Source organism: Lutjanus erythropterus, chromosome 13 (genome assembly GCF_056507025.1).
Source record: "Lutjanus erythropterus isolate fLutEry1 chromosome 13, fLutEry1.hap2, whole genome shotgun sequence".
NCBI classification, from domain to species: Eukaryota; Metazoa; Chordata; class Actinopteri; order Lutjaniformes; family Lutjanidae; genus Lutjanus; species Lutjanus erythropterus.
This window is the reverse complement of record NC_139329.1, coordinates 22,245,134-22,268,670: the sequence shown is the minus strand read 5'-3', so window position 1 is coordinate 22,268,670 and position 23,537 is coordinate 22,245,134. Positions and strand designations below refer to the sequence as shown.

Below are 23,537 nucleotides of genomic sequence, written 5' to 3'. Positions count from 1 at the left end.
ATCGACTTTCAAGATATAGTTCACCCAAAAATGAAAATTCAGTTATTATCTACTCATGCTGATTGAAGGTTGGGTTTAGTTTTTTTAGTGTGATCTAGATAAAACCATTGGAATATAAAAAGGTTCTCCGTAGAACCTCCCCAGTGTGATCTAGATAAAATCATTGGAATATAAAAAGGTTCTCAGTAGAACCCCCTGTGTGGGTTCTTGTTGGCAAAGTGGAAAGGTTCTTGAGACGGATCTGGGTGGACCCATTACACCATAGAAGTGTTCTCTGTTGAACCTCTCATTGGGGGTTCTGGGTGGAACTTTTCACAGATAGTTCTAGGTATAACCCTTTATGTTGGGTTTTATGTAAAACTGTCTGAAAGGGTTCGAAGTGGAACCTAGATAAAAAGGTACAAACAAAAACCAAAGGAGGTTCTCCTGTTGGGACAAGACTTTGTGGTTCTAGTCAGCACCTTTATTTGTAAAAGTGTGCAGACAGAGAGAATCTGAGCGGTGCAGTGTTTGCCAGGATTAAACCAACTGGCACAGATTTTACCCAGGATGTCCGAACAGGCAGGGACACACGTCTTACACCCACCAAAGCCTGAGAGTCACAGCCATATACCGAAACTGTCTGATGTGGGACTCAAGACAAGGAAACAACTATGTCAGCTGTGATTTATGATGAGTTGCAGAACATAAATACTATGTACAATAAAATGCACATGTCTTGCAGGTCTGAAAACTCACTAAAAAGTTACTGAAGACCTCCATGGAGAGCAGGAAAAAACGAAGCAGCGTTCTCCACTGTATTAATTTACATTCCATGAGATGAGATTCTACTGTACATCATGAATTAGCATCTGACACATTTTATTCTAAATCAATAAACAGTATCAGTCCCTTTGAAAAAAATGTTTCTACCTGAGCCATTGTTAAAATACATCAAACAGCTATTCAGTCTTTTCATCCATGAAAAAGTAAAAGTATAAAATGAACAGTTTTCAAACTCAGTATCTGATTCTGGAATAAAGAACTTCACCTCAACATGTTCCAACATTAGTTAAAAGGCTTTAGCAAAATATACACCTCTGTATGCATTGTTAAAACTATAGTTAGAGGTAATATTTTTTCCCTCTGAATATGTATCTCTTCCTCCTGTTGTTTTCCTTCTTCTTCTTCTTGCTGGCCCACTGGAGGCGAGCTCTGTCCGTGGTGTCCTGGCTGGCTGATGGGAACGTCCGGTCAGGAAAAATCTCCTCCAGTTTGCTCAAGAAAAACAGCTCCAGGTTTCGGCCGGCCTGGGCCACCTCTGAGTCTGGCTGCACAGCAAAGGAAGATAAATGTAAAATAAACAACAACAAAAACCCCACAAAGATCAGAAGCTATTTTTCTAATTTAAAACATTATTAAACCATAGATATAGTTGACTTATAACCCCACCACATTATTTCACAGGCCTGCACACTGGTTAGGAGTGAGACAGTTTTAAGATCAGACTGCTAATGTGTTTGTGTTTGGTACAGATGTGTATGTTCTACAGAGGATGGATCCTGCTCACTTGGTGATTCACTGACATTTTATCTGGAGCCGCCACAAGATTTAAATTTTTCCAGTACTTTAGTTTATATGACTGTCCCATCAGCCTCAGTTCTACTTAGTTTTTGGTGATAATTATTAAATATTATGATGCTATATAATACTCATATTAAAAGAAAAAAAAAAATAGGATAATTTCCTTTACACAGTTCTGGTAAAGAAAACATCACTGAACACTGCCTGCTTTTACTGCAAGCCATATTTCAAGAGGGAAAAATAAAACTGAGGTCTTAAATGGTTTCTTGGATTTTTTTAAAAATAGCTTCAGTATTATATTATTTTGAACACACTTTACTCAAAGAGTATTGCTGCTTTGATACTTTTGACAACCTTAATGCTAAAACATTAAACTAGAACGATGAACACATTATAAACATTATAAACCTGTTAAGCTTCAGCTTGTTAGCATTGTTACTATGAGCATTTTAGCATCCTGATGTTGAGCTCAAAGAACCACCAGTTGTGTTTCCATCAAACGGTAGCTTAAATTTAGCAGAAACTGGAAAAAGAAAACATGAATGATGTTTGTTTCCATCCACTACAGTTGCATGATGATGATGGTACCTATGTGCTGTAGTTTTTCTCCTGCTTGGTGTCTTCAATCAAGTTCACCACTAAACGCCATTAAATTCTGCACACTGGTCCTTTAAGCACATTAATTATTATTCAAAACCTTTTCTGATATGATACTTCAAACCTTGCATAAAAATACATTGATGGAAACATGGCTACTGTGTCTAAGAGCAGCCTCAAACTCGTGGTAAATCAAAATCAATCTTGAGATATCACCTGAGATTTAATATTTACCAGCAGATGGACGTGACCTGATTGGCAGTCTCTACATAAAGAAATCAAGAGTGGAAAGATGGCCCAGTTTTCTGCTACATATGGAACTTATTCCCTCAGGCTAAAGTGCAGAAATAATTCAATTACACTAGAAATTAGATTAAAGTGAGATCTGCTCAGATTCCAACGACCTCATGACAGACTTACGTAATTGAACGTAGCGCAGTTCTTGAACATCAGCAGGACATCATCGACAAACTGCTCTGCGGTGAAGTAGTGCAGGGTGTTGCTCTTGTCCAGTTTCCTGCGGATCACTGACAGGTTCATCGGCCTCTTGATGATCTGGTAGTAGTTTCGGGCCTGAGGCACATTTGCGCAGATTAGATCATTGTAGCAGAGATTTCATTTTAACATCGTGGTCTGTTATGAAGGTTAAGTGAAACATTTTATATGCACAGTGCAGTCAGTAAGTCAGTGTTTTCTTAGGTTGGTTGTTATAACCTTTACACACTGCCATCACTTTGTGCTGCGTCTGCCCTACAGAGCTTTAAATGAGGCCAGCCGTGCTGGTCCTTGCTTTATCATTACTAAATTATTTTTAATAGGTTGCCAGGTTGCTAGGTTAATAGGTTTGTCCATTTGATTTATAGTACTTTGAAAAAGCCTCAAAGATAAGAAAAATAGTTATCAGGATAAATGAGGTTTATGTGGTGAATGTTCAAAAGGAGATGTTATAATAGCTCTTATATGTAGACATATAATGTTGATGTGTTACTGAACATCTTGCTGCATTTTTTTTAAAAATGTAGGATTTGACATTTTAAGTGTCATATAATCCTGTGCAGGATGGGCCCAATATTTGTCATGACATGACAATAACTCGTTAAAGAGACAGTTCAGCCAAAAATCAAAAATATATGTTTTTCCTCTCACCTGGTGTGACATTTATCCATCTAAATAGTTGGGATGTGAATGTAATGAATATATTGGACATGATGGAACTAGATGGTGCTCGGCTTGTGGTGCTCAAAATACAAAAAACAAAACATTTGAAAAACTCAACGATGTCTCCTTCCAGAAATGGTGATCTGGTTACTCAAGATAGACCTTGTTGTGAGAAGTTACATGTAGGTCCTACTTTCTTCTTACCCATTCTCTCCAAAACCATATCACCGTGCAGTAGGAGGTGTGCATCTTCTCACGGATGAAAGGTTACAGCTCAGCTGAGCGGGACGCCATTAGTGTTTTCATCCCCTGCTGTCACAAGCACAAGCCTCTCATCCATGAGTAGATGCACTCTTCCTCCTGTGTGTTGATACAGTTTTGGCGCTTTGTGCATCACAAGCTGAGCACCATCTCTTTCCAACATGTTCTAGAGAAGGCTTACATCTCCACTGCTGATGTTGCAGCAACTCACATGAAAACTATTTAGACAGATAGCTCTACAGGTAAGAGGAAAATATGTGTTTTTTTTTATTTTCCTATGTAAGGGCTATCATATAGTTATTATGAGATATTATTATGATGGTACTGATATCTGTTTTTCATACTGTCAGTGTGATTTATTTGATGTGATTTCTATCAGATAAACAATACAGATTACAGTGCAGTACAGTTAAAGTACAGGTTTGAATGCAAATCTGTTAGACTGACCAGGGGGCTGACGGGTTCATGGAACGGAGCACTGAGTGTGTGACAGTACAACAGCAGAGTCAGCTTCTCACACCTCTGCACAGGAAACACAGACACACACACAGAAACATATTCAGTCATTAAAAACATCTGTTCATCTGCTCATAGAATGATATTGTGCCAAAGCCTAGGGAACAAGTATTGACAATTGCTGCTATAGACAAAAAAGAAATCATTTTGTGTTTTATTATTTCAACTTTTATTCACTGTCTGTTATTCATGACTGTTTGCCCACCAGAAGCTGCTTTACCTGCTGACTGTTTTTAACTTGTTTGGTTCTGTGCTGGTTCGTGTAACACAATTATGAAGCCATTATCACTAAGATTCTTGCAAAAAATACTTTCACCTTGAAAGGCCACCCTGGTATGGTAAAGGTGAAACAAAGTAAAGGAAAGAAGACTTAACAGCAGCACAGAAACCAAACTGATTGTACCCTGCAGCTCACCCTCTGGTCCTGGTTGGACAGTGTGTACGGAGTTTTGACTCCACCACAGGGGTGCATCTTCTCACAGTCGTAGGTCTCCACAGGCTCTTCGTCAGTTCTGCACAGAGTGCACAGCCAGTCACCTCTGGAGAGCACACATTATCTCTGTTAATTCATATTTTAGAAATTAAAAAATATAGTTTCACATTATTTTAACATTTTCATAATTCTACAAATCCCATAAATAGACTGACCACATCTACCCACATCAGAGAACTCTGCTGTCTTCCAAAAATGTCTGTAATCTAATGTAAGAATTTTGCCTAAATTATTTGCTTCCATGGCAATGGCGGTGCATGCATTGGTGAAACACGTAGCCTGTTACCCATGAAGCAAGTACACTCATAGGCACTGGATTACGAGAAACTGACCTGAAGATGATCAGATGATCTTTGCTTTTTATTGTGGAATGTAAAACAGTTGCCTTAACCCTAATCCTAACCTTTATCCTTTGTTAACTGTTCAAAAGTGCCGAGATGTGGTCAAAAGTAGGCATTGCCTCACTATTGTGAACCACTGGCAAACATGTATGCAGAGGTGATAAAGGTGAAGACAGCCTGCTAGTGCCAGATGTGCACACAGCACTTACAGTGGGAAGTCGCTGAGAGGAGGTATATGACAGACCAGGTGGTAAACTTTGGGGCAGCAGTCACAGCAGAGCAGATCTCCTCCATTCAGACACACAGCACAGAAATCTTCGCTCTCCATCTCCTCAGTGCCTGCTCCTGCTTCAGGCTGCTGGGTGGATGAGTCCATCTCCTCCAGTGAGCAGCAAAGATCAGGTCTCAGATCCTCACTGTCGTCCATCTGAACCACATCCTCTTCACATTTAGCTTCAGCTTCATCCTCCAGCTCCAGACATCGATCCTCTGGTTCTGGATCCAGCTGGATCACCATGGTCTGCTCTGGATCGGGATCCAAATAAAATGTTTCTGAATCAGCTTTCCTGTCTCGGTCCCATTCATCAGATCCAGAATCACACAGGATGTACGGCTGATCTGGGTTCGATTCACAGTCGAAGCCTGAGTCCTGCTCTGGTTCTCCAGAGGAGGAGGAGCTGTCAGGACAGTACGGCTCAGTCCAGGAGGTCAGATCTGTTGAGTCCCGTTGGCTGAGATCAGATGACTTTGCAGGCTTGGACTGAGGTGACGCTTCTCTTATCTCCAAAATGTCTGCCTCATTTTGACTGAAACCATTCTGCAGCAGAAACAAGGGTGATACAGTGATAATAAACAAAAGCTCATGTTAATCTTTAATTCATATTAAAGTGTGTCGACCTTCATTCATCTCTGTACCTGTTGAGGATGATCCAAACAGGAGGCGTCATTGTGGAGCTTGGCTTGTGTTTGACACGGCAGTCGTACCAGAGACACCACAGGCTGGAAGTTCAGACGCTCCAAGATCACTACAGGTATGAAGGAATTACCCAGAATCTTGTGGGCCTCTGGATGAATGCTGCGGAGATACATGAAGGCAACATATTAGAGGTCAAGGACACGGGAAATTGAAAATCATGTAATTTTTTCATCCACATGTTTTCTGACATTTTCAAAAATGTGGATGTTTACATGGTTTACATACATATGAATACAGGCGTGCCTTGAGATCTTCTCACCCTTTGCTGTGCCTCAGGCAGAAAAAAAGTTTGAAAACCACTGGTGCAGGGGTCGGCGCGAAACATCCATATGCAGCCCAAAATGTATAAACATACAAAGTGTACATATGGAAAATAGCTGCTGACAAATGTGAACACTTTTGTGATTGCAGACACCCCAAGTAATTTAGCTTTAGATGTGCATGTAGACACTTTTCTGAAATTTTGTCTGAGACAGACTAGTTATTTTCTCCTGTTTCCAGACTTTGTGCTAAGCTAAACTAATAAGAGTGGTAAATCTTCTCATCCAACTCTTGAAAGAAAGCCAATATTTCCCCAAATGACAAACTACTCCTTTAACTATATTTCATTGTAATGTTAGGACACGGGTCTGCAGCTCCAGAGCCATATGTGGCTCTTTTACACCTCTCTAGTGGCTCCCTGTGACTTTGCCAGAAATATTAAATGGAAATGAATAATACTTCTTATTCATTATTTATTATTATTTAATATTTTGTCATTGTTGTAGGCCCTGAATGATTGATTCTCTAGTTGTAGAAATGTGTACTCTATACCTGACTATGTCTACAGCTTGGCACCTTTTCCTCTAAACTGTTGTTCTTCTTTTCCTTGGCAGTGGCTAGTCTTATGTCTCCCTTGAGTAGCTATGGATGTCAAATCCAAAAGAAAAAAAGTCTTTGAGGCAAATAGAAAATTTAATTGCTGCAGCTTCCTTTTTCTTTTCCAACCAAAAATGGCTGAATTATAAACGTTGCTGACCTCTGTGTTAGGAGAACATGTTGCCCATATTGGCCTTTATTTTACCTTATTCTCTTTAATAAAGCCGCAACATCTTTTCCAGGTCGTCTTTGTTGTTTTTCAGATGAAGGTGAGGCTGCTCTGGTTGCTCTGTTGCAAGACTCCTTTTCCATCTCCCAGAATCCAATGCTGCACAGCTATTTATTAAACAAAATAAAAGTTCAATGTCATTCTCATAATACTAATAGTTTAATTAAATACGTGTAACTCTTTGTCAGTCTTCTCTAACACTGTAACTAATCCAGCTGTTGTGATAAGCCTCTCCCCAATCATTTAATTTTTTTTTAACACTGACTGTGTGTGTGTTACCTGTTCTGTTGGGAGGCTTGTCTCCTCCGCTGTGGCTGCTGGATGTGAACCAGTCTCAGATGGCACGGCCTCCGGTGCCAACTGTACTCTACACTTAGGTACCTGTGGCAACAGGGTGGCTCTCCTTTGAGGGAGGTTACCATGGCGTCTGTGAGGCAGGTGTGCCATCTCCAGGAGGATGGGCCTCTTGGGGGTGAAAAAACAAAGAGAAAACAGAAGAAGAGCTAGTTTGAAATCTCCTGTGTGCTCAGTGTTTGACGGCAAAATACAAGAATCAAAACAAACACAAACACTAGAATTGATATTTTAAGATTCGTTTGACTGCTCATTTGTACAAGTAAAGTAACATACAGGTCTATAGAAGTCAAATGACTGATGGTAACACTTACAAAAACACATACTGGATACATAACGATTAGTGACACAACATTAAGAACTTACAGGAATCAGGTTTAAGTTGCATCATAATTGTATCTTACCGGGATGTGAATCTATGCGATGAAAAAACAAGATGTCTACTTCAGAGAGCCAGCTGAATGTGTCTCCAGGTGGATGTGAGTTGAGGATGAGAAGGATGGCACCGTTCCATGTGTTTAGTATCAAGGGGGACACCGATGATCTGATTGGTGGAGAGCCGGTCCAACCGTAACCCCCCCTGACATTTCAGCACAGTTCACTGAGAGTCACTGCAAGCAAGAATGTCACATGAATCAGTACTAATCATGTGATGCTGGTAACAAACATGAAATGAAGTGAATCATTTAAGAAGAATTCCCTCAGGTTTGATGACTTGAACTCTGGTCACAGCTCGAATGTGGAAGCTTTGTCTTTTCTTCAGCTGGAGCTAGAAACTGAGCTCACTCCCACTGGAAACTTTTGTCCAATGACAAGTTACACGCTGTAAAGTTCACTCAAGCTTTGAATAACTGACCAACTGTATGTAAATTAACTTTTACTCTTTCTGATGCAGAATCACCTGCTAATCTTATTGTGAAAAAAACAGCACATCCACATCATCATGTATCCTGCTTATGAGCATATTTTGTTGTCATGTCCCCCTTTAAATTAATTCTGAACTTACCGGCTGTAGAAAATATGTAACTGCTGTCAAATGACAACTCCTCTTTGTCTTTGCAACAATCAAAATATTCTGTAACTGCTGCCAAAAAAAACCCACATTAATTAATCCAAGGAAGAAATCGTTACATGCATTTCAAAATATCACCACAGATGACTCAACAATTATGTCATCTTTCAATAACTTTTGTGCAGTTAGTTTAAATATCTTGTGCACAAACTTGTTCACTCAAGATAGGCCTAATTAAAGGTTGTTTTTTTCTGGTATCTAATAGGCATTTCCAACTAATTTTGGCCAATATCTGATGCCCACACTAATATATTACAGTGAGATTAATGTATAATGCCTACTGATGGCCTAGTCACAGATGCAGGCATAAAATACAATGCTTTTCAAAATGCACATATTCACTAGGCAACATAACAAAAAGTCATTGCAAATAGTTACTTTGATATCGTTTCAGACAGTTCAACAAATCTCCACACTCCAAACATACTCTGGACATATGCGCATAATTAAAGCACCATCGTGTCAGCAGAAATATCAGTAATAGCCTTTCAAGCTGATGCCAGTGTTTATTTTAAACCCTTTATCTGCTACACTGATATTGATGATGTGCCGATAATGTGGCACATCACAAGTAGAATAAGTAGGATTTGTCAGTTGCTGTTTGTAAAACCCACCAAAAATATAGTTGATTGTTGTGTCTCATTCCCAGGAAGTCCAATACAGATGATTTAGGTTGGTTAAGTGTCCCAAGCACAGCAAAGTAATGAGAAAATAAGGTATGGGTGGAGGGTAGGGTCTCTAGTGTGTCTAGTGTGTCCTGCTACACACTTCTGGTGGGTTTTGGGTGATGATTGAAGAGGGATTCTTGTTTGATGAGTCTATGTATTGTTGTCTGGGTGAAAATCTTGCATAGTTTGCCTCTTACTTGTGTTTCCTCTTCACATAAAAAATCTTCAGAATAGCTAGCAACTGTATTGTGTATGTGTGTCCAAAGTTTATTATTTTATTATTGTATATAAATGTATAATATGATTTATTACTGTATTATCATTATTTACTAAAATAACCTATAATTAAAAACAAAATTGTGTTTATTTATAGATTATTAAATTATTACTATTATTATTTACTTATTATATTACTACGTTTGAATGAAGTTGAACTCATTTCTGTCAGTCACCACTAGACGTCGCTGTGGAATTTTTTGAACTTTTGTCAGCAGGAGCAAAATCTCGCACAAAACCGCGAGGTTTCCAAATCCCGTTCCTCTTTCAACTAGCCTCCAAGATGGTAGGTGCTATCATGTATCCCTGTGCACTGCATTTGAGTTAAATCTATGCCCATCTTTGTTCATTCGTACAGCAAACTATCATCCAATTGTGGTTTACAGTATATTCATCTTCTACGATCACTTTCCGGATGTTATTATCGTGATTCATCAATATTGTGGATATTTGTGAGCGATTCGCTGTGTAAGAGCTCGTCTCTCCTCGGCCCACGGCTGTAGTAGTCAGATAGCATACTCTGCAGTTACTCGTGTTTTAACCGTGTATATAAAACCTCTTTGTCCTTTATAAATTTAACAAGAGGTAGTACCGTTTTAAAATACAAATGTGCCGGAAGTTATGTCCTAACCGTTCATTTTGTTGTACGTGTTAAACGTTGAAGTCTGCCGGTAAATGCTGTTGAATTAGCATTAGCACCCGAGGGTGCCAGGCAGCATGAAACTAGTCGGTGTTCATGCCGTGGATTTATCTTCGTATTGTTACTTGATTTTAAGATTAAACAGCCTGGAAACACTTGAAGTCTTCGATATCTGCAGAGTTGATAGGCTGTTAGTATATCCAGGTTCTAGGTTATTGGGCTAACTTGGCTAGCCAGCGAGCTAGCTCCGGGTAATGATAGGGCCATGAATGTTAAAGCTTAGTACATAATCTAACTTGCATTAACTTATGTTGACAGCCTACCAAGAAGACCAAGACCAGGAAGCTCCGAGGACATGTCAGCCACGGACATGGTCGCATTGGTGAGTGTTAACTTGTCTGATAGTTGGATGCAGATGTTGTGAAGAGTGCCGTCACTCTACATGAAATATGGTTAACGTCGGTTCTTGTCCACTTTACAGGCAAGCACAGAAAGCATCCTGGAGGTCGTGGTAATGCTGGTGGTATGCATCACCACAGAATCAACTTCGACAAATAGTAAGTGCTGAATCATGTGATGAATTCTGGTTGTGTTGGGGTGAGGACAGGATGCCAGTGGGCTGACATTGACCTGTTTAGACCTGTATATATGTAGTATCTCTGGGTTTGAATTACAAATGGCTTATTTGTAGTATAGCTTTGACATCTAAGATTGGAAGCAGATAAGTTGATGTGCAAATCTTTGACATTGTAGACACGTGTGTATCTGTAGTTTTTAAGCCTAGTGTTGTTGAATCCTATCTGACTACATTTTATATGCACACTGGTTTGCCACACACTCTGTAAGACAATATTCTGAGTGTGGTTCAGGTCATGTAAACCAAATTTTCTGTTTGGTTATTAAGAATTCGGTCTTCTTCGGTCTTTTCCGATTAAGGCAGCGGTACACCAGTAGTCAGGTTATTGGAGCATTCTTTTAACTTGTATACAGTACATTCACAATATTCATCTCAACTGGGGTTTTTACTGCAGTTTGCAACACACAGCCTCTTGCCTGTTTATGGTCAGTTCTGTGTGTCATGTACAAACCAACTAGCTAACCATTTTCAAGGCTGAGGTAGAGATGAATGTACAAATAAAAGCCCATATTTGTGATCAGGAGGAGAAAAACTCCTAAACTTGATGAAAGACTTGTGTATCAGCTGGTTTTTGGCCATGTGCAAATAGCCCAGTACAAAAAGGTTGTATGAATGAAAGAGGGAGGCTGTGGTCACATAGTTGAAGAAGTCCACCACTGGTGGAATTGTTTGAAAGCTACTTTTTATGACACCAGGAAGCAAAATGGCAACTCTAGCTCTTCCACTTTTCCATAATCTGGACATGAACAGCTGCATGTAAACTGTAATATTTAAGGAAAGTTCACTTTAAAAACACATGAAATTAGCTTTGTAGGAATTATGTTTTTTGGATTTAAGGTAAAAAAAAAAAATTAGAATATGGTGTGCATGTTAATCTAGTTGCTGTGTTGGTGCTGGTCATTCAATAGATACCATTAATGTTGTTGAAAGTCAAATTCTGTGTACCCGTACTTGTTTGTTTTTTTTTCAAGATAGGAACCTCCAGACCCACAAGAGTGATCATGAACCCAAATGTGATCTTTGCATAATAAAGTGTATTTTGTCCCTAAAACTAAGATCTTAACAGCATTGTACAGACTAATTCTTGTATTTTTAAAATTTTGACAACACGCACAATGAAGAAATGTGTGCAAATCTTGTTTCACAAATCATGGGTTCCCATATAGACAGAATCCACACACTTCACCAAAAAAAGCTGATTTTCATCATAGAGACTAGAGTCTCATCTTGACACAAATCATTGTCTTGGTGTGCTAGAGTCCTCTTAGAATGAAGACTGGCCCTATTCACCGACTGGCTGTTTTGTAGGCCAGTCACCCACATGGGCAGTTACACTGTTATGTGATCTTACTGGACTGATGCTGTGGTCATATCAAATCAGAATCAGACAAGATTAAGATAAAGTAGTCTACTAATTGGAAATGTGTTTTGAGAGATATGTACTTGAGTCATTGTTCATTTCCCATCCTGGATAGACTGCATTTGACCATTTTTCCTGTGTGTCTCCTCAGCCATCCTGGGTACTTCGGTAAGGTGGGTATGAGACATTACCACCTGAAGAGGAACACAGCCCACTGCCCCACCATCAACCTGGACAAGCTGTGGACGCTGGTGAGCGAGCAGACCAGGCTCAACTATGGCAAGAAGCCCGAAGGACCTGCCCCCATCATCGATGCTGTGCGCGCTGTAAGTATTTGCCAGATATTTTCATTACTGACTTGATGTTTTGTCTCCAGACATCATCAATGCTAAAAGAATGGCAGGGGGTGTTGGAGTAAGTTGGAGCTAAGATGCCTGAGACTCTACATGTCTTCATTTGCTCATTGTAGCAGTAGGTGACTGAACAAAGATCACTCTTGGGTGTATTTGCAACAAGATTTGTAGATAAAATGATAGAAGTTATGTTTTAGTTTTATAGATGATGTTTCCCTGGTCCAAGTCTTTGAGCTGAGCTGTGCTTAAGATATCTAGTACTGCTCTCTGCACTGGGAGAACTGTCAGTCTTCTCATCTGAGCCTATTTTCCAAGTTGGCATTGTCCAACACACAAGAGCAACCCATCTGGGTACTTGGCTCCTCTGTCATGCTTCCACCACTTTTGGGTGAAAACAACCACAATTTCACTGGACAATACAAATTCTGAGGTCTTAGTCAGGTTAAACGTATAAAAAAAAAAACTGCATCACTGTTGAGCTGTTAGGAGCTTAAATCCTGACAAAACGCACAATGGTGAAAAAATCGCACTTTTCTTTGCCAATTATTAGTATATTGGCAAAGAATCAGTATTAGATTAGTATCATTACATCATTCAAGTACCTTATTGAATCTCCAAGTGATGTTTGTCTGACATCTGTCACTTTGTAAGGCTCTATTTTGTTGTTTTAGTTGTTAATCCACTGTGGCATTATGATAAACTATTTATGTTGCCTGCATGTGAATGACACTAGTCTTTATTTGTTGCTGGCTCCTCACCCAAAATAAGGCATGGTTGAGGAAGTGACATGTGGCTAATCTGATCCATGGGAGTCTTTTCAATTGTGGTAGACACAGGCATGCCTAATACATAGTGAATGATGTGTGAAGATTTTAGCATTCACAAATCCCAACTTTTTGTGCCTTGATACTGTAATCTTCTCCTGCTCTCAACCATTCTGTTGGTAAATTCACATCTGGAAAGGTACTAGTTACAGTTGCTGACCTATGATTGGACAGGTACTGTTTGGGGCAGGGTTTAGCAAAGGGTCATTTGCCTCCATGTAGACATCCCTCAAACTAATACCTCCTCATTCTTGTTGTGTTGACAAATTTGACCAAATTGACAGGCTAAAGCTAAAGACATTACCTGTGCATTTTTATTGGAGTTGATTTCTGTCCTTTCAGTTTTTGTCTAGCCTTTTATTTTTTCAGTTAACAGAAGTTTTTTTCCACACCTAGTTTTAGTTAAATATAATAACCTTGAGCAAGCTACAGTCAATGAGATAATAACAGCCACAGTTTGAGTAAAAATGGAAACAGGACACTGGGGAAATATCTCAACATATCAGATGTCTAGAAAGGATTTGCTGAGCATTGTGGTGATGAAGACTTGAATGAACATGGTGCTCTGCTGGTTGACCAGTAGTAACTCAATCTCTTGACTGCTTTATGTGTAGAGTTGTGTGTATATTGTTGCATTTCATGGCCTTTTAAAGCACATGTTAATGTATTTCTAGGTGCTGAATTAATTTTATATATTTTGATGAGTAGTTGACCCCTAATATTAGACTTCCTGTGCCTCCAGTGTCAGTCTTTAGAGAATATGGGACTTGCTAACTGAATGCTGTAACACAAATGTTAATTTTCTGTTGTGCAGGACTGAATATTGCAGTTTGAGCTACTGTTTTTTTTTTTTTTTTCTTCTTCTTTTTTTTGTGCATGGAATTTGTCACACAAATCTTTTATGCAAATAAGGTTAGTGGTTATCTGGTTGCACTAAAATTGTGTTTTTGAATTTGCAGGGTTACTACAAAGTTCTGGGCAAAGGCAAGCTGCCCAAGCAGCCTGTGATCGTCAAGGCCAAGTTCTTCAGCCGAAGGGCTGAGGAGAAGATCAAGGCAGTGGGAGGAGCCTGTGTGCTGATGGCATAATGCTCTTGTCAGTTTGTTTTTGCAAAAATAAAATGTATAAATGGAAACTTTCTTTGTCATGTCTAATTTAAATGTCTCCATATGTTGAAGTTATGGTATGTGCTACACAATTTATAGTCTGCAGCATTCCAGTCTTTATAACTGTATTTCTTTAAGTAGTTGAAAATGTTGTTGCATGGCTTAATTTTAATTATTTGCAGCCCTAGTGATGGAGTTCAAATTAGATAGTGAATATCTTTTTGAAAAACTCTATGCTCAAATTGTCAGACCAGCATGGCAGGATTTATCATGTCAGTGTGGTTACAATGACTCTTCTTTAGCTGAGAGTAACTTGTCTTATTACTGTGCTGCCACTGCGATTATGACTAAAGATTAAATGGATCAAGGCAGCCAGCATGACATGTACAGTATTGTCATGGACCAACTTGAATGCATGCAAGTCACCTCAGGCCTACTGTAGACTTTGAGATGTGAATTTGAAAGTGGACTTAATGTGACAACTACAATTGGAGACATTGATACAGCAACATAGGCTTTTGAAAAGTCATCAGTGAAAACTGAAAGATGGCAATGCACCTTGGTTAAAAAAAAAAAGTGAACAGAATAGGGCTTCAAAGTAATATTTAGGCTATGCCACAATATACACATTTCCCTAAAAGTACCATTAAATTCTGGTGTCCATAGAGAATATCATACATGCTAGGTGGAACTATGTGGTCAATCAAATATCACTATCAATATTGTGATGATATTGTAGGGATGACCCCATGCTTTCACAAAATAGTAAAATGAGAAATTTGATAATCATTTGTAATGCAGATATGATTTAAGTGGGTAAAGGCAAATAATATAGTCTCATATCACTATATGGCTATAATATATTTATTGCTCAGTCTTTCAACAGGATGAAAGGAAAATGTTAGGCATTCTGTCTTTTGTCAGGAAGCCACTAGATGTATTTTATATAGGCCTCTACCTTTTCAACTTGTGGCTCGGAGGCTGTCCTCCTCCTATGACTCCTCATCACACAAAGTGACACATGAGGAATGTTCCTTAGTAGTTATGGTGTATAACAATAAGCATAGTAAGTAGAAAAAGATACAGAAAAAAACAAAAGGAAGTACTGCATGTTGAGAAGCATAATAAATAGAATACAGAAAGAAAGAAGATAGAAAGAGAGAAAAATATTAATGGGACTTGGGTGCTTGGGTGCCACATACAGGGGGGCGGGGTTTAGCAAGCAGGATTTCCTGTCACTTGAAAACGGGACGGCCGCGGCTGTGCGGACGCTGAACTTCTGCAGCTAAATGGGGGAAATGTGAGACTACGAGCGCATTGAATGAAGACGGACTCACTCCTCCGAAGGATCTTATTTATGTGTGTGTGTGTGTGTGTGTGTGTGTGTTTACATGCTGAGGCGCCCAGCTCTCCGTGCGTTGAACAGGTAAACAAGTAAATAATCTGTTTGCTTGAGATTTGTTGACACAGCGCTTAGAACAGAACACTGAAGTTCTCGTGACGAAACGTAGAATAGAACGTGACGTGCGCTGCTGGAATGTTTGACGTCTGAGTGTTCGAGGCGAACTGGTGAAAGTAGCCGCGGACTGTTCAAAAAGAGAAAGTAGCGACCGATAAAATCTGAAGCTGCCTGATGAGTGTCAGCGGACTGTTAATCTTCACGCATGCGCCGTTTCCCAGCATCCACTTTTACTACAACAAGGCTGGTTGGTGTTGTGATTTTGATCTTTTTTTGTTTGTTTGTTTGTTTTTCCGAATTTACCTAGCTGATGAAATATTTTCAGGAAGTATACATTCATTTTTTTGTTGTTGTTGTTTTAATCTACATTAATACTTTATTGTTTTGCTCACGTTACAGGTGCTCCCATTCAAGAATAGAAAATATATAAGCATAAAGAAATTAAGAAAATAAAAAATCTGTATGTTAAAATAATAATGATAATAATAATATGTACATTCTACTAAGATGTATAACAAAATAATATAACAATAAAAAATCAATTAAAGATTGATGAGTGAAATTGATGCCTTCAAAATACTTGTTTTTTCCAGAAAATATTCAGTTTCATATCAAAGAAGACTTAAGGAAAACAAGGGATACACAATAAATATTGAGGATAGTAAATTATTGGTCTCTAATGGGAAATTTATACTATTGTTTATTATTCAAATAATGAAATTATAGCCAATAAAGATAAGTGCATAAACATTTAATTAATTCCAAGGCAAAATGCTCCATGAAAGTCAAAGTATATTTATGAAGTGTTTGTTATGTTTACTTTACTAGAAAAAGTAAATAAACATTTTAAGAGTCAAAACTGTTCTTTGTTTTTGTTGAAACAGTAATGTCCATTAGATTTGGTTCAGTCAGCACTTTGGAATATTAAATCATCGTTTCACACGACCTGTTCATGGCGAGCCAGGCCTGGTTGGAGTCTTCCCTGCGACGTTCTGCCAGTTTGGGCCTGGAGGTGCTGGAGCGGGCCTCCAGGCGCAGTGTGGACTGGACGAGCTCTGGAGCATCACAGACCCCAAATACCTCTACAGATGAAGACACACAGATCCCTGTCAAGGTGCCAACATGTTTTCTGTTTATTAAGGCCATCATCAGTTCAATTTGGATCTCAGCTTCTCTGCTGTGCTTTATATCTGCTCATCTCATCTCAAGTCTCTTGTTCTTTTCATTTTGTCAGAGAGCACACACAGAGCTGGATGATGTCTTTGCAACCATTGCAGACTTCATGGCACAGACAACATATCAGTGCAAGGTCGGTGATTATTTGCCTGAACCTTTATGTTTTTCAGCTACAGACCTGGAATGTATTGGACTAAAAACATGAATGTTGTCTGTGCTGCAGAGGTTTTATGAGTCTGGTTGCTGCACTGAGCCCACTGACACTGAGAGGACCCATGTGCACAGGTTCCACACACGACCAGCTACTGGGATGACGACTCCTTCACTGTCGACCACAAAACATGCACGGACTCCGTACAACAAGGTAACAACAATCTGCTACTTTTTCTTTTAGTAATCATCTTCTTTTCATCTTTTTTTTCAAATCATATTTCTGACCAGATTATTGTGCTGTTTCAATACTCCGTGGCTTTGATGATGCTATCCAATATTTAGGTGTATGGGTTTAATACATAGGCCTTTACGGCTTTATATGTTTAATATGCAGTGTAATGATGTCAGAAAATATGCAATATGTTGCTGTGGAAAATAGAATCACTGATGTCTTCGAGTCAGCATCTGTTAAATCTCTCCGCTGGCCAAATGTGGAACTTTACACATCAGCTTCACTCCTCAGCTGTGTTGGTTGCCGTTAGGAACAAAAAGTAAAAGTAAAATCTTATCAAATTCTTCTCAGGGTCGTGTTTCGGCAGCAGCGGGTGAAGATTTCTTCATCGAGGTGTCCCCAGGGACATACGCTGTCACTGCCAGCATGCCAGAGTCCCAGCAGCAGACTCAGCTGGTCAGCATCAAAGCTGGAGAGAGCATCGACCTCACCTTTAACCTCTGACACCTCACTATGACCAAAGCTGGTCACCTTTAACCTTCAATAACTAAACTGAACAAGGCTATTAATGGTGTTTGTGTGTTTATTACCTGTTTTTACACTGATATCTGGATTAAGAGTTTACATTGTATTATTCTGTCAAAGTGTTTTATTTGCTGCATGTTGAGAAGCCATATTTTTATTGCATTTTACATGAGTATTTTATTATATAGAGTGTGTATCCAGCTTCATGTAATACAGTATTTTTTACCTGCACTTATGACGCTTCAGTGTATAGAAATAAAGTATTTTTTATCATCTTTTGTTTGTTATTTTATAGGCAGATGAAGAGGTTATTATGTGTAAACAGTAGTAGCCTTGTTTCCAGAGAAAGGCCGCAGTCCCGCCGGTGGTCGAGGTTTGAAGTTGGTTGTTCCAAAAACATCTCTGATGTTTGCCCTCCTTCCTTTAGCACCAGGAAGTGACTGAAACAGAGAGCTGTGATTGGGTGAAGTGCTGATCTGTGGGACAGGAAAGCTGAAGCTCCCAGGTTGTGATGTCCTCCTCGTGACCACGCTCCCTGCAGATAAAAACAGAGACACTTCAACACGACCTGATCTCATGAGGCTGTTGTTGTGTTACTTAACGTCTTACTGGCATAGCTGCAGTTTAGAACAGCCTCAGCTAAACCTGCACGGGTTGAAAATGCAGCTGAACTGGGTTGCATTGTGTTCTGAACAGTCTGATCTGAGCTTTTTTCTCTCCTGTCTTTCCACCTATAGTGTTTTAAGTGCATGAAGGAATTAAAACTCACCTGGAAGAGAACATGAATGCTTTCAGTCCTACTAAGAATGAGAGATAGTGGTGTACTTCAGCTTCTTGTGGCCAAAATGTGTATTACAACAACAAATGCTTAAAAAAAATATATGATGTTGGAAAAACAGCTCAAAATTTTCTTTCATACCCTTCCTGACAAAGCTCTTTACAGTTTTTAATATTTAAGTCAAATTAGAATTGTTTTGGTCACTTTCATTTGAATCGAGATCAGACCACTTTAAGACAACAATCCATCAGTGTGGTCAGTGTTTGTGTTTCCCACCTGGCTGTCTGTGTTGTGGCTCCTGTCCAGTTCTTCTCCAGTACCTCCAGGGAGGACGCTGTTCTTTACTTGTCAGCTTCACTACAGGACGCCACATCGCTCTGGTCTCATCCTCAGAGAGAGATGAAGAGGAGGAGGAGGGCACCTCAGTGTCACTCTTCCTCTTATCTGTGTCTTGCTCTGCCCTCTCAAATCCGTCCATTCCTCCGCAGCTGGACCTGCAGCTGGGTGTAAATGAGTACGGCCGGTGGTTTGTGACTGAACAGCAGTACGATGAAGATGGACACCAGTCTCTGCAGAGCAGCTGAGGAGAGCAGGAGGAGCTGTGGGCACAGAGCCAGCTGCAACAAGGACTGGAAGCTGATGTTTGAATCTGGAGCTCTCTGACTATTCTGTCATGCTGAGAAGCTGAAATGGGCAAAACCAGACTGGCAGGAACCAGAGACACACAGCTGTTCCACATCTGCACCCGCAGGCTCATAACGCCAGCAACTGCAATGAGTGTGAAATAGGGATTTACTGAGAGGGACAGACATTAATTCAGTGATAATTATCGTATTTTCTGTGAATAAGAATCTAATAATAATAAAACATTGTCTGCTTTTATATCAAATACTAAAAATGTGTATAGTATTAACAGTATAGTAACACTTTTGTACCTCCGATACCCCCTCTGTGTTCACTGGTGGCCATCAGTCTTCCCGGCCCATACCTCTTCAGATCTGGTTCCCATGGCGACAGCACAGCATCCCCAGATACCAGACAGCGTGTGTGAGCTCTGGTGTGGTTCACCATGTCAAGGGAGCAAACCAGCTGCCTCTGGGGTGAGATGACCCCCAAACTGGTGCTTTCTGGGTAGTCAAACTCGACAACCCAAACTCCTCCACGGCCCTGAGTTTTGACACATGGGAAGAAGATGACAACATGCAGGTGTAGCCCTGTCTATACACAGTCTCCAACTTTAAGAGACAAAATAAAAGGCATTAAGTATATTTTTTGGCCAAAGTGTATATATTTTTTGGATATAAAATGTCATCAACTCATCACTTTGTCTCACTAGATACACCTGGTGGGGATAAAAAAAGGCCTATATTTCTGTCACTATTTGTAACCTAATATGGATCTAAACACACTTAAAGCTTAAAGTCAGCATTCACAATAAACCTCATGGTCATTGTCTCATTTTAAATCCTCTGCGCTGAAGTAAAGTTGAAAACTAATAATGTGTTTTTGTCCAAATACCAGTCTATATATGATTACATAATAGCAGGTACAGAGTGAAATCCCACAGTATCTTTTCACCTGTACTTGCTGTATTACAGTGCCCGTGTAGTAGAAGCCATCCACCTCCCTCCTGGCAAGCACCCTGCATCCTGGAAAGAACTCTGGAGTCATGGTTTCACCAGACAGCATGCAGGAGGTAACCGGGCAGAGAGGATTATTACCCAGACTGCACCTGGGAAGCCAAGAAACAGCACAGATATCACTGAGCTGATGATTTTATTCACGGCACTCTACAATCTTAAATTTACCAGTCTGTGTGTTTGCTTCTGTTGTTAGGAAGATCACATGCTTAATACACGTCAGTTTTGGTAATACTATCTGCTACATAGCTGTAACATTGTTTGTTAAAAAAAACAAAAAAACAATGGTGTAACCATGGAAACCAACCTGACCAGAGGCGATGATGTGTTGGGTGGGATTAAGACTGAAGTGGATGGACAGCAACACTTGACTGAAAAGAAATTTGGTGCTGATGATTGGTTCTCCACAGCACACAGAGGAAACACCTGAAAACACAAACACACAGACTCATACACCAAATGAAGCCATTTTGATTTGTAGATGCCATGTGTTCAGGTTTTTCAACAAATGAATTGATAATTTGTTAATTTACAAAAATGCCACACTCTACTCTGACATAAATATTCTGCTATGATTCGTCAGTTAATTGTTTCAGTCATTTCGCAAGCAAACATTTGCCGGTTGCAGCTCCTTAAATGTGATATTTTTGTAATTTGTGACAGTAAATAAAGAGTTGTTGAGTTTTGGACTGTTGGTTAGACAAAAAAGTAATTTGAAGACATCGCAATGGGCTTGGGGAAATTATGATGAGCATTTTTCAGTTTTCTGACATTTTATAGACTAAATGATTAAGTGATTAATCATGAAAGTAATCTGCAGATTCATCAACCAGTTACCAGGTACCAGTGTTTGTTTTGTTTTGTTTGAGGAAAGTGTCCTATTTCCACAATTTCAAAACCACGATTGCCTTATTCTATCATGCTTGGTGTTTATTTGGTGTCATGATTTGGACATGCATTCTCAAAGAACAGAAACTCTCTGAATCAAATTATTACATGGTCTGGTAGGATGACTGATGAGGCACAGTGTCCCTGTGCGAAGTACAAATTCACAGTACTTATATTTTTTATTTTGTTGAGTATGTTGAACTCTTTCACCAGTGATTTCAATTATACCTTCTCCAGTGCTCCATTCAAACCAACTGGAATCACATAACAGCTCCCTCTTGTGGCCTGTGTCAGACACTGCAGGTAGTCTCGAGTGTTGCTGTCCAGCTGACCACCTGAGTCCTGCAGGTAGAAGATGTTCACAGGCCTCCCAGATGCGAGGGCGGGCAGGGCCTTCAACACAGCCTCAGGATGGTCGGGTAGGTCCCTGCAGAGCAGATGGACGGCATGACATGCGGGGTCATTGAGGGCCACGCTCAGGGCGGCTAGGAGATCCTTGCCGGGGTTGCAGGTGATGGAATGAATCCAGGACAGAGCCATGTACACTGTGTCAGGAGCACAGGGGAGCATGTGGTGGGACCAGCAGGTCAACTGTGAAGTAGAGAGAAAAAAATCAGTCAATTTAATAGGAAACATGTGGCACACAGGTGAAATAAGTTTTCCTCATAGGACTAAAGATAAAAGGGCTACCTAAATGAAAAAAAAAACATAATGAACATTGTGTTAGCATGGCATTATCTCTGATATTGGTGCTGTAATGAGCAGTCAGTCCCTCCTCACCTTGCCTGAGAATGAGATGATGTTGAAGAGAGAGTTTCTGAGTGAAGCCTTCGTCAGCAGCGTCCGGATCAGCAGCCGTTTCACTGACCCCAGAACAGCTCCCATGTTCTCTGAGCTATCCACAACAAAAGTTATGTTGCATCTCTGTTTTCCCAGAAAAAGTGGGATCAGTGCTGCCTCGGGGGTCTCCATCTGCCTGGATGTCATCTCTGTACAGTGATAATGTTAGGAAATGACACCATTTTATTTTGTTTTCACTGTTTTTTGTTTTGTTTTGTTTTTTTTGCATATTTTGATGGTTGTGAGTAACAGGAAAAATGACATGGAAAATATCCATATTCAGACCACTGACAGATTTAATGTTTTTCTACAAATATAAAACACAGTAACACTGAAAATGTGTCTTTAGCTAAATAAAAGCTCCACGCAAGGTCCTTGATTGAGGACTGAACAGACATAGTTCATCAAATATATATTCCCTCACTGTACACCAAGATAAATTTATGAATATAAGGTCAGAGTGGATTGACTGTAAACTTAACTTAAAATGACAAAAAACTGAAAAACAAAACAGAACAAAGATGTGTTTTGTACCTTATAAATTATTAATAATAAATTGATTAATTAATTGTTAGCATTTAGAACTATCGGTTATGGAAAATGCACAAAATTAGCAACTCAAGTTTGGACAGGTGAGTGTGACCTCTATGCAGAACGGTGCATGAGTGATTTAAACTGAAGATTTGATTGAATGCTGCTATTGATAATTCATTATATATCAACAATTAAGAAGTAACTGATACTCTGAGTAGCACTGGACAAGAATCCTTTGTACTTTTACTTGTAATTGAGTAATATTTTAGTAACGTAACAGTACTTGTACTTGAGTACCGATATTCAGTACTCTTTCCACCACTGTGACTTAGTATCTCAAAATATATCTAAATAATAAGAAACCTTTCCAAAATAATTAGAAACTGTTAAAATAATGACATGGTACATTAAAACAATGACTTTGCCTCTAAGTCATTATTTCAAGAAAGTTTCTCATTACAATGTCTTACAGGGTTTTTTTTAATCACATTGGTAGCAATGAGCTTACATACTTCTCATCTGACTGATAATAACAACAAACACAGTTATTTCATAAAGAAAGGACACTTTTCTTCTTCTTTTTCTTTAATCTGACAGCTGATACACAGATAAAGTGGGTACATTACCTGCAGTTCTTATGTTGTTCCCAGGCAGCTGCAGACGACAACTTCGCCTCACTGTTGATGTTGGTTTCCATGGAGACATGTTCAAGAGTGAGTCAGTCTTCTTCGTGGCCACTGGAGGGGCTGTTCACCTGCCAATCAGCTGACCGGAGAGCGTTACCAAACACTGCTGTCAGGGTACAGTTGCTATGGTGCAGTCATAGGTCAGCAGAGCAATTAATGCTGCTCTCCATCCCTTCCTGAACATGCAGGGGTGAGAAATGATCCCTGCTGGTGTTTGACCTCTTATTAACAGCTTTAATTGTGTCACACCACCCCCGGCTGGCCCAGTTTCATAAATGGCTCTCAAAAAAATAGACCATGAGCTAGTTATGCATGTATGATTCTCCAAAGCACTAAATCTCCTG

General features: G+C 39.6%; 4 protein-coding genes and 1 non-coding gene across 8 annotated transcripts; 3 read left to right on the top strand and 2 right to left on the bottom strand.

Moving 5' to 3' along the window:
- Window positions 1-837: 837 nt before the first annotated feature.
- On the bottom strand, window positions 838-7,460 carry LOC146316535 (uncharacterized). Of its 2 annotated transcripts, XM_084734431.1 has the most exons (8): window positions 7,272-7,460; window positions 6,969-7,099; window positions 5,845-6,004; window positions 5,139-5,746; window positions 4,511-4,634; window positions 4,027-4,101; window positions 2,581-2,733; window positions 838-1,310 (listed from the first exon to the last, which is right to left on the bottom strand). In XM_084734431.1, the coding sequence occupies exons 1-8, from the start codon at window positions 7,437-7,439 to the stop codon at window positions 1,104-1,106; spliced, it is 1,626 nt and encodes a 541-aa protein (XP_084590557.1). In that variant the 5' UTR covers window positions 7,440-7,460; the 3' UTR covers window positions 838-1,103. The 2 variants fall into 2 exon arrangements, with proteins under 2 accessions (XP_084590557.1, XP_084590556.1); XM_084734430.1 differs by lacking the exon at window positions 7,272-7,460 and having other exon boundaries at window positions 6,969-7,098.
- A 2,087-nt stretch (window positions 7,461-9,547) lies between these two features.
- Window positions 9,548-14,311, top strand: rpl27a (ribosomal protein L27a). The gene is made up of 5 exons (XM_084734601.1): window positions 9,548-9,648; window positions 10,321-10,384; window positions 10,484-10,559; window positions 12,151-12,325; window positions 14,136-14,311. Exons 1-5 carry the CDS (start codon window positions 9,646-9,648, stop codon window positions 14,262-14,264), a joined length of 447 nt encoding a protein of 148 aa, XP_084590727.1. The 5' UTR covers window positions 9,548-9,645; the 3' UTR covers window positions 14,265-14,311.
- LOC146316534 (small nucleolar RNA SNORA3/SNORA45 family) lies at window positions 11,847-11,976 on the top strand. Its single transcript, XR_014771817.1, has one exon. It is a non-coding gene; the product is annotated as a small nucleolar RNA SNORA3/SNORA45 family (small nucleolar RNA).
- A 1,329-nt stretch (window positions 14,312-15,640) lies between the features above and the next one.
- Window positions 15,641-18,102, top strand: akip1 (A kinase (PRKA) interacting protein 1). Of its 2 annotated transcripts, none has more exons than XM_084734869.1 (5): window positions 15,641-15,708; window positions 16,626-16,855; window positions 16,976-17,050; window positions 17,141-17,281; window positions 17,654-18,102. In XM_084734869.1, the coding sequence occupies exons 2-5, from the start codon at window positions 16,694-16,696 to the stop codon at window positions 17,804-17,806; spliced, it is 531 nt and encodes a 176-aa protein (XP_084590995.1). In that variant the 5' UTR covers window positions 15,641-15,708; window positions 16,626-16,693; the 3' UTR covers window positions 17,807-18,102. The 2 variants fall into 2 exon arrangements, with proteins under 2 accessions (XP_084590995.1, XP_084590996.1); XM_084734870.1 differs by lacking the exon at window positions 15,641-15,708 and adding an exon at window positions 16,144-16,167.
- Window positions 18,103-18,138: 36 nt separating this feature from the next.
- Window positions 18,139-23,454, bottom strand: c13h11orf16 (chromosome 13 C11orf16 homolog). Of its 2 annotated transcripts, XM_084734867.1 has the most exons (9): window positions 23,134-23,454; window positions 22,791-22,795; window positions 21,914-22,122; window positions 21,362-21,724; window positions 20,553-20,671; window positions 20,184-20,337; window positions 19,541-19,772; window positions 18,882-19,373; window positions 18,139-18,362 (listed from the first exon to the last, which is right to left on the bottom strand). In XM_084734867.1, the coding sequence occupies exons 1-9, from the start codon at window positions 23,202-23,204 to the stop codon at window positions 18,139-18,141; spliced, it is 1,869 nt and encodes a 622-aa protein (XP_084590993.1). In that variant the 5' UTR covers window positions 23,205-23,454. The 2 variants fall into 2 exon arrangements, with proteins under 2 accessions (XP_084590993.1, XP_084590992.1); XM_084734866.1 differs by lacking the exon at window positions 22,791-22,795.
- Between the last annotated feature and the right edge of the window lie 83 nt (window positions 23,455-23,537).